The following is a 10,966-nucleotide window of genomic DNA, read 5'->3' as shown; positions in this document are numbered from 1 at the left end:
TGCAGATTGTCCCAGAAACGTTATAGATATATTTTAATATCCTATTCATTCTTATAAGGAAAATGCAATGTCATAACACTTTTATAAGGAAAATACCCTCTCATAACAATATATATATATATATATATATATATATATGAAAATACATTTATTTATTTAAATAAATAAAAACAATATTTATTTGATTATATTTCTTGACTCTACGTAATTTAAGTAATCTACACATTTTCGTTTTCTATTAATAGATTAATTATTGAAATCACAAAGGCAATTGCATAAAGCACAAAAATGAACTTTTAAAAAATCCTAGTGAAAAAGCATGTAATTAAATGAGTTAGGGTTAAACATTAACTAATATATATATATATATATATATATATATATATATATATATATATATATTAAATTTATTTATACAAATATTAATGGCTACATATGTGCATACATGTTTCTGTAATCACCCGCGTTGGGGGACTACATCTTCTGGCCAAGAATTACCGTTGAGAACACTTGGCCTGAAGACGTAGTCCCCCAACGCGGGTGATTACAGAAACATGTATGCACATATGTAGCCATTAATGTTTGTATAAATAAATTTAATATACCTGCTCTGTTCACTCATTGAGCACTCTTTGATAGACACATGTTGTTTCATTGGATGTACTTCTACGAAATTAAACTCTACTGGCTATATATATATATATATATATATATATATATATATATATATATATATATATATATATATATATAAAGCTGAACGTCTGTGTGTGTGTGTCTGGTCACGAATAGGCTCCTATATGGTTGACTATTATAGAAAACTGATCACATATAATGATAGCAGATGTATCTAGACACAGGAATGGGTATGTTTGATCTGGCATAATTATGATTCATTAAAATTGTGGGGTCTGTGTATGCGCCTGGTTCACAATGTATGGAAATAAAAAATTTAAAAATTAAAAAAAAAAACCTTTACAAGTGTTTTTGATATAGGTGTACATAATAATACTTTCATAAGTATGTTTTAACTTAAATAGGGATGGTATAATAAAATTGTGGGGTCTGCGTTCGCGCCTGGCCTCCATAGAATGGAAATAAGCACAAACTTTAATAAAGACTTTTCATATCTATCTGTGTAAGTATACTTTGATAATTATGTTTCAGTTTGAAGAAATATGGTATAATAAAATTATGGGGTGTTTGTTCGCGCCTGACCGCCATAGAATGGAAATATGTCACAAAGTTTAACAAGGTTTTTTAATATTGTGATAAGTGTTTCAGTGTGAACAGTTATGGTATAATAAATTATGGGGTTTATCTATTTTATTTTTACTTTCATCATATTTTGCTTTGGTTTTGATACCCCCAAAATCAAAGCTATCTTTTTACAGCCTTTCCTTTTCATAACCTATCATACTTTCATATATCAGAGTCCATTTTCTGTAGGTTTTTTTTGAACCCAGTCAAGGACTGGTACTGTTGCTAGTATATATATATATATATATATATATATATATATATATATATATATATTATATATATTATATATATATATAATGAATAATGAAAAAGGAACAAACCAAATTATATGATCATCAACGTTTCGTCTTTCTTTCAAGACTTCCTCGTGATGATTAATTTGAAGAAAGATAAACTTGTGTTTGTGATGTGAGAAAGATGTACTTGTTCAGTTTCAGAACGAAAAATCCGTTGACATTCAAAGTGTATATAGCGTTGTGTAATAGATTGAGCGAGATTTATGACATCAAAAAGCAGTTGGATATTTGAAAAGACACGATGCAAATTTTTGGTCTTTTCTTGAATGAATATAACCGTTATAATTCAAATGCTGGAAGTATGATTGAAATGAAATGATTGTGTTTTTGTTTGTTTTGTTTTGTATTCTATTTATTTTATTGATTGTATAATTAGTATAGCTATAAATTAATAAACCTGTGTCTAAAATTAAGTTATTTTCTTTTAATAAAATTTTACTGATAAAAGGAGATAAATTGTAGGAACCAGCAATTGGTTAATTGTGTTTGAATTAGCTATTAGTGCTAAATCAAGAAATCTTCATCGAGATTTATCTAAAATGAGTTTAACGAGTTTAATTTGCTAGAAGTCGAAAGAATGATTATGCTGCAGTGAATGAGAGAATAATGCATTCAATGAATTGTTGTATTGTATTTTTCTTCATGGAGCCTTTTGTTCTAGTGCTCGTTGAGTTTCGCCAATTATATTTCATGGTAACTATGGTATGGGACAGTATATATAACTACACTAGATGTGGGTTTGTTTTGGAAATAATGTTTGTTTATGATATTATTGGAATTCCTAGTTTGTTTGGATGTTGCAAATTTTTGTATTATTGGAGTGGGTGGGTGAAAAGAACATGCCTGTTTATGAGAGAAGCGTCCGGTGTATATAACATTTTGTTTATTGTTTATTGAAATTTTAAAGGTATTTATACGTAGTTACCTAAAAATGTAGAATTTCATTTAGGAGAGATTACTTAGTTCAGGGTATTGTCACCATTATCATCATCCTCATTATTATTATTATTATTATTATTATTATTATTATTATTATTATTATTATTATTATTATTATTATTATTATTATTATCATTATTATTATTATTATTATTATTATCATTATTATTATTATTATCATTATTATTATTATTATTATTATTATCATTATTATTATTATTATTATTATTATTATTATTATTATCATTATTATTATTATTATTATTATTATCATTATTATTATTATTATTATCATTATTATCATTATTATTATTATTATTATTATTATTATTATCATTATTATCATTATTATTATTATTATTATTATTATCATTATTATTATTATTATTATTATCATTATTATCATTATTATTATCATTATTATTATTATTATTATTATTATTATCATTATTATTATTATTATTATTATTATTATTATTATTATTATTATGTTTTTATTTTTACAGTAAAACAAATCAATAAAATAATCGACCAAATCTTTATAATTGAGATAAAAAATATGAACATTCTTTAATAGTCAACAAAGCCACTTTCCAGGCGAATAAAGGTTTTCTAAATATTAATATTATTATTTAAAAACTTAACTAAAATTCTTAACAGGGAATAGGGCTTTGGTCGACTATTTTCAATTATTCATGAAGCAATTCAAATGCCATTTTGTACACTAACGACATTCGAAAACTATCTTTAGTAAGGTGTATTCGTGTAATACTTCTTCCCCGCTAAGTGTAATTTTATGCTTGCAAATATATTTGCTGACATTACACGGAGTTTTGCAGTAATTTGAAAATGTAAAAAAAAAAAAGAAAGAAAGAAATATCAAATCAAATATTTACAAATTTTAAAAGAATTAGAATCAGTAATTGTATCGGAATCGGGATCCGTCTAGATCCATTGTCAGGAATAATTATCATAACACCAAACTGATTTTAGGATACGTATAGAATCGTTTTTCTTTTTTCCTCAAGAAATCATGTTATTAAATATATTAATTATGCAGGTCACTTTTAAAAGTATTTAATTATCGCTATTATTGAAATTTATCGCTATTATCTATATATTAACACGATAACATGTGTGTTCTTTTGTGTGTTACGCTTGCATCCGGGTCGTTTAATTGTTATGTTCTTTTATTCCTTGTAATAAATAATTTTACCAAGAATTCTTCATAAGTTTTGATCCCTGTTTCGACTATAGCTGATGACACTTAAATCATCTATTTTTGTAATGATTAATTTATCAGGAATTCTTCATGAGTTTTGGTTTCGGTTTCGATTATGGCTGAAGGTACTGTAATTATATATATATATATATATATATATATATATATATATATATATATATATATATATATATATATATATATATATATATTTCATAAGTTTTTATTTCAGTTTCGATTGAAGCTAATGCACCAAAGTCATATGGATATATTTTTTATTTTTGAAATCGCAACTTTATAACATATAAAAATCGATAGAACATTAACTCTCTAATAATATATACGAACTCTACAAGAATTAAAATATCATATTTAAGCGTACTTTACGACCGGGCTTTGCCGGGCGTTCGTGCTATCTTAGATAAATACTTTTGCCGTTTTAACAAAAAAGCTACAATAATATCAGAGCGTTTCCATTTACACTGAATGCCAACATCAATATACTGCATTTGAATGAGTCCCCTGTGGAATTTCCACAGGTCCCACCAGTTGAAATTTATTTCATTAATATGTGTTTTTTAATAAGAAGGAATACCCAACATTGCCCGAGATTAAATAACGAACCCCATGTCTTTTTGTGGCCAACCTATAAAACTATTTATCTTTATTATTTTTATTTTTACATTATATTATCTAATTTCTGGAAACAATATCCAAGGATCTATGAGAATAGCACGAAAATACAGAGTAGTGATCTTTGTTCATTCCCGGACAACATCGGGACATCCTTTCGATTCGGATAGTACTTTATTTCAAATCTTTTAATTTCATTTATTTATCATGTCATTAAAAAATTGATACAATATTTCTTTTTTTTCTTTTTTTTCTCTTTTTTTAATTTCATTTATTTATTATGTCATTAAAAATATTGATACAATATTTTTTTTATTTTTTCTCTTTTTTAATTTCATTTATTTATTATGTCATTTAAAAAAATTGATACAATATTTCTTTTTTTTTCTCTTTTTTTAATTTCATTTATTATGTCATTAAAAAAATTGATACAATATTTATTTATTTATTTATTTTCTCTTTCAGGGTGTTTCCGGTTGTGCAATCGCACTGTCGTACACCTCTCTGGGACGCAAGGATAGCGTCTTGCATATCCGTCAAATCATTGGTTGGTTGCTGACCTCATTTCCATTCCTTATCATCATCACTTACTTCTTCCACAAGGTAATCCAAGAATTTTCCAAAAAAGACAACTTAACAGCAGCGGATGTAAGTTGACGGGGATTTTCTTTTACTTCTTTGTTTGTTTGTTTACTTCTTGCACAAGTAAATTGTTACGTCTATAGATACAAATATTCCCCAAAGCAAAAATTTACTTTTCTACTTCGTAAGAAATGGTTTGGTTTGGTTGTTTTTGTTTTACGGCATATCAACCCTTTTCAGGTTATTTAATGCCGAATCCAAAGATTTTAAAGAAAAATTTTTTAATAGAATATATTTGTTGTTTTCAAGTCGGTTTCTATTTAAGCCATAGTTGGGACCCTAACAAGTACTACCACTCCAGGTAAGAGTGGACCTGGGAGCAATGGCAATTAAAGGATGGCTCCACACTCCCCAAAGCCTCACCACTGGATATAGTTTAAGGTCATATCCAGGACCTTGTAAGAAATGGTAAATATTTTAGACATAAGATTAAGTATCATTATGTCTTGACTTTGATCTCCGTAAACTCGCATAATAGTGGTGCAAAACTGTTTTTTTTTATTTATTTGTTTTGTTTAAAATAAATTCTTCCACTACTGGTAGTAGTAATAAAATAATAAATATTTAATGATTTTAAATTACCACTAAAACTAAAATCTATAAATCAGCCGCCGACAAGTCTGTTTTCACGTTTAAGAAAATATCTGCTCATTTAACAATCGGGGAAAAGTAGTCACTTTAAAATTAAATATTTTATATTTATAAAGACTCAAAATCGGTAATTAGATCGAAATCAGGAATTTAATACGGAATTGATAATTGTATCAGAATTGGAAAAAAATTAGATTCGTCCCATCATTTATATATATATATATATATATATATATATATATATATATATATATATTTTTTTTTTTTTTTTTTTTTTTTACTAGAAAAAATGCGAGTATGGAAAGCAAGATTAAACATTGAAAAATAAAAAGATTAATTGTTAAAACTGGAAAAGAAAAAGACAAGATATTCTTGTAAAAAATATAATAAATTTATAACTTCAAATATTGCAGCATTAAGAATTTTTTTAATTCAATTTAACCTTATATAATCAATTCTTCATTAATACTGCAATATTTTATGTTATAAATGTATTATATTTTTTACTAGAATATCGTCTTTTTCTTTTCCAGTTTTAACTACTAGTCCTTTTACTTTTCCATGTTTAATCTTAACCATATTACTTTTCATGCTTGCATTTTTCTATGTAATCCATGATTTTTCCAGGCTTTGCTTTGAAATAATATTTTCTCTCTGTTTCACTTGTTACCTGTGAATTATTAGCGACAGTTTTCTTAATATGTTGTTACGTCATCATCTAGGCCATTCCCAGCCGATTTGAGATAGTGTAACAGATTTGTTTGCTATGGTAACTAACAGCCAATTAAAAAAAAAAACGTCGCTACGTTCCTTACAAATTCTGAGAATTTTTGAACAGTAATTTTATTATAACCTTTGTTTTACTGGGCGAAAATTGAAATTATTTTATTCAAAATATAGCAGAAAATGAACTGTAAAAAGTGTTTAAAATTTGGTTGCAAAATGAGTGAGAAGTGAAGCTTTAAAGCAGTTCTAAATGAGTAAAACTAACACTTAACCATATATTCAAACACGGTAGTGTTTGAATGACATATATATATAATAAAAATATATTTATTTATTTAAGAGGTGGATGTAGTTTGCTTGAAGCATTGTATAGTATGTAGTTAAATAGAATGTGTAGAAGGCGGTACAATGCAGAGGTAACGGAAAGACACAAGCTGAAGCAGGTGAGAAAGTTTTATTAATACAACTTACAAATACATGTGCACATATTCATATATTTCTTATACATATTATATTTATATTTGCACCGTGGTCACCTGGGAAAGTCGGTTTGGTGGTATATCTGTATTATATAATATTTCGAGAAAGATCTCTTCGTCAGATATTTATTTGACTATGGTTCAAATGCGCTGTTGTAAACAGTAACAGTCTCGCAGCAAACAATTAAATAAATAAAAACAATTCTATGTAGATATTTGTTTTAAAAGTAACAGTGTATGGTAAAAAAAAATGTAATATAATTCGCATTTATATAATTGTGAGTGTGTATTTCTCGTCTTTACGTAAGTTGCACAGGTTTATGAGACCTCAATGTGGCCTGTTTTAAATCTCATAGAAATAAACCCAGTTGTTTTCGAGCATCTCTTCTTCTGATCAAGCTCATAAACCGTTCATGTAGCTGCTTCTTTTCCAATTGTTATTAGCAAGAATATGCTCCCTCCGATCACATATTGTATATTAATGGGAGTAATGAGATTGCTAATGTACAGCCAATTGTGACAATATCTTCTTGATTTAGGCTATCCCATTTCCTCAGGGAAGGGTAATGCTTGGGAGATTGTCTTATTCATGCACATATCTCAGTTTCATTCCGTTTTTTACTTTTTTTTTAAAGGAATTTAACATTCGTTTAACACCGGGCTACGCCGGGTACATCTTCTAGTAGTATAATAAACTGAATTAAATATTAATAAAAATAATAGTATAGATTTGACTTAAGACAGACAGACAAACAAATAGAAAATCTCCATTAATAATAGATATATTTTTAAATCTTAGGTGTGTGTGTGTGTGTTTACAACTCTCCTACAGTCCACACCGTTGGACGGATCATGACTAAACCTGGCATGATGATTGTCCCCCACCTAGGGATGATGCACACCATTGTTCATGGTAACGGTCAAAGGTCAAGATCATAGCTTATGCATATATACCCTTCTACAGCTCACACCACTTGACCGATCATGACCAAACCTGACATGATGATGGTCTCTGATCTAGGGATAATGCACAGCATTTTTCAAAGTCAAGGTCAAAGGTTAAGGTCATATTTGGTGTGGCACTTCATAAAGTCACCCACTTGCACAGCAAGTTGGGGTTCGTCACCATCTCGGGGGGAGGGGGGGCGTCACCATGGCGCCGGTGAACTTCTTTTTGAATTTGAATCAGATCAGCCTCTTCCACCTTCATCCCTTCAACAAGTTTTGATGAAATTTGGTCCCTAATATAGGCCAAAATTTAAATCTTAAAATCGGATAACCAATCATGATTCTTGGGTAGTTGAAAAATTTTAAACACCTTGAGCAATAGTTGCTCTTATAGTTATTTAGTGGTATCCGAGCGTACACCAAAGTTCCGCATGAAGCGCAGGTATCTTTGCTAGTGTATATATAAAATATCTTTGTCACTACCTACTTAGCTGTCATGATATGTTAACTCCATCAAGAAAATAACTGATGTCTTTGTTCATGAAATCGGTTGACTGTCCGACCTTTTTTCTGATTTATTGACTAATTATAAAGACGGTTCACTTGAACACATATTTTACAACCAAGACCAAAAAAAGAAAACAGAAAAGAAAATCACAGCTGATCGCAACCCTAACATTTTATCATTTTTTTTCCATGACCAGTTTGTTTCCCATATAGATACGAATATGTTAACTACTTAGCAAGTATTCAAGGTTACATGTGCTATAGGTTTAGTCATTTTTTTTTTTATTGCTGTTGTTCTTGCTCTTGTCGGGGTTAAAGTTCAAGCACACCTTTTCCTGTTTTTGTACGTTATTAATTACTGTTAAACAGGCATATAACACTTGTTCACTCTGATCAGTCAAATATTTGGCTTTTATTCACGCGTTAACGTTTATGTTATGAAGTCAAGAAATTTGCTGGTCAATCTTGAGTGGAGATCCATTCTTGTAATAGAAAAATGATTCAAAACGAGATGCAAAGAGAAATAAACATAGTAGAAAAAGTAAAATTATCCAATTGCGAATATTAAATATAGTTGTCCCAAGCAAAAACTGACAGCATCAATCCAATCAGAGAAGCTTTGAATTGTAAAGAATTCCAGGTTAAAAATAATTGGTAGTATTAATCTAATTAAGATCAGCTGATAGTAGTACCCAGACAAAAAGCTATGATTGAAGAATTCTAAGAGATTCAGTATATTTTTCAAGCGATTCTGGTATCTGATTGTTTCGTTCTTATTATGCCTGGTTAGAAATATAATAATTCGAATTTTTGTGGCCATACTCTATTATTATGACAAAAATATTGCAACAAAGGATGTTGAGTGGGTACTGAGTAAAAGTGCAGGATAATTAACAGTTGAGAAAAAAAAAAAAAAACTAGTAGAATTTAATTATCTGTTGACCTGTATATTTTTACTGTGCTGAAACTGTATTTTTAAAAATCTTATTTCAGGATTTGCTTTCGATATTTGTGTGGGTTACTTTTACATTAAAACCAAAATGGCTCACCATATAAGGACTTACTTCCGGTTAAATTCATGCTGAAAAAAATAATAAAGAATAAACAAATTACCACACCTACCATTTACCCTAAATTCGAGTGGCAAGATTTCTACTCCAAGCAAAACCTCTCATAAATCTTGTTTAATCGCCTACGTTTAGTGACATAAGCTTAATAATTGGATATGCGCAGTATTTTTTGTATTCTGATAACGAATGTTAGGACGATTAATTGGAATCGGAATTGGGAATCGCAAAAAATTGGAACTTTTGGAGGGTATTGGAATCGGGAAGATTTGTGCTGATTTTCCGATGCAAAAAACGATTCTATTAATTGTCTTTTACTGCTGGTAGAAATGATACAGCAATAAAGATTTATTGATTTTAAACTAAAGTCGATAGATCATCTTCCACAAGAGAAAAAAAAATCTGCACCTTTAACATGTTTTTATGGTCATTGTGAAAAAAGACAAAAACAATTTCATAGTTCAATATGTAGAGATTTATAAAGAATCGAAATCGGAAATTTTATCGGAAATTTACTATGGAATCAGTAATGGTATTGGAATCGGGAAGCATATTGGAATCGTCCCATCACTACTGTAAGATACAAGATTATACAAATAAAATTAAAAAAAAAATGATAGTCCTTCATTATCATATTTGGTTTAACGTCCGTTTTCCATGTTGGCATGTGTTGGACAGCTTTTAGAAATGATTTCCTAACCAACCTATATCTGACCAAGTCTTTATTTTTCTCTTCTTCTCTATGGGGCTCATTCTTACCAGTTTCTCCTATGCTTTCCTTGGTTAATCATATGAACTGAGTCTGCTACCTCAACTGTTCTACATCTACTTGTAGGTGAATTAATAACCTTTGTAAGTTAATTATGAAGTAAATAAAGAAAACGTACCTTTCTTCCTTAAATGACTCCATATGGGAAGTTATATTAACGGTTGACAAAAGAAAACAAATTAATTAACATTTAATATTTTTATCCTTTACACACACACACACACACACACACACACACACACACACACACACAGACGCAAAAGACATATCTGTTTATTCACCTGATGACATACACAATGAGAAAGAGAGAACATACGTCATGCACTCGGTTTTATATACAGACGAAGGGAGAATAACTCCAGGTTACTTAACACTTAAATCACACGGCAGCACAAAACAGATAAGGGGAGGCAACTTTCCACAGCATTAAGACCCGATTAACATTGACAAATTTCCAATATTACTAACCTAAAAAGTCTCATTCATTTTCCTATATTGTTCAGATTAAATCTTCCTCTGAGGTCGTCAGATCTAAGCCTGTCGTTAAGACTCATACATTCATCATATCAGTTTTATGCCATTTCATGCCATGCAATTTTCACTTCCATACATCATCACCTGCTTGATAGACTCATCTCTTGGTCAACAGTAGTAACGTTCTGCTAGTTTGTAATGACAGAATATCCCTGAACGTTACTCCATCCATTTTTTTTAAATTCAATTTTCACCCCAAACAAGGCACAGTGTCACTTTGAAGTAGGGGGTTACTATCGGGGACATAAGTTGCAGGGATATTATGAAGGGAGATGAGTAGCAAGATGTCTGTTTACATTGCACTTGAACTTCTGCATGTCAGTACAGTTGGGAAAGCAGAATCACAGAAG

General features: G+C 29.3%; 1 protein-coding gene across 4 annotated transcripts in view; it reads left to right on the top strand.

Moving 5' to 3' along the window:
• The window catches only part of LOC145291281 (uncharacterized), a 682,583-nt gene that overhangs the window by 510,922 nt on the left and 160,695 nt on the right, over positions 1 to 10,966 (top strand). For all 4 annotated transcript variants that reach the window (XM_080136928.1, XM_080136924.1, XM_080136927.1 and 1 more), the window contains exon 12: positions 4,819 to 5,001. In XM_080136928.1, coding sequence (XP_079993054.1) covers positions 4,819 to 5,001 — 183 coding nt within the window. The remainder of the gene's footprint in view (positions 1 to 4,818; positions 5,002 to 10,966) is intronic.

The sequence above is a fragment of the Euprymna scolopes genome, chromosome 12 (genome assembly GCF_053919585.1).
Source record: "Euprymna scolopes isolate OS-2025 chromosome 12, ASM5391958v1, whole genome shotgun sequence".
NCBI classification, from domain to species: Eukaryota; Metazoa; Mollusca; class Cephalopoda; order Sepiida; family Sepiolidae; genus Euprymna; species Euprymna scolopes.
Note: the sequence above shows the minus strand (reverse complement) of the source record. Positions and strands in the feature narration are given on the sequence as shown.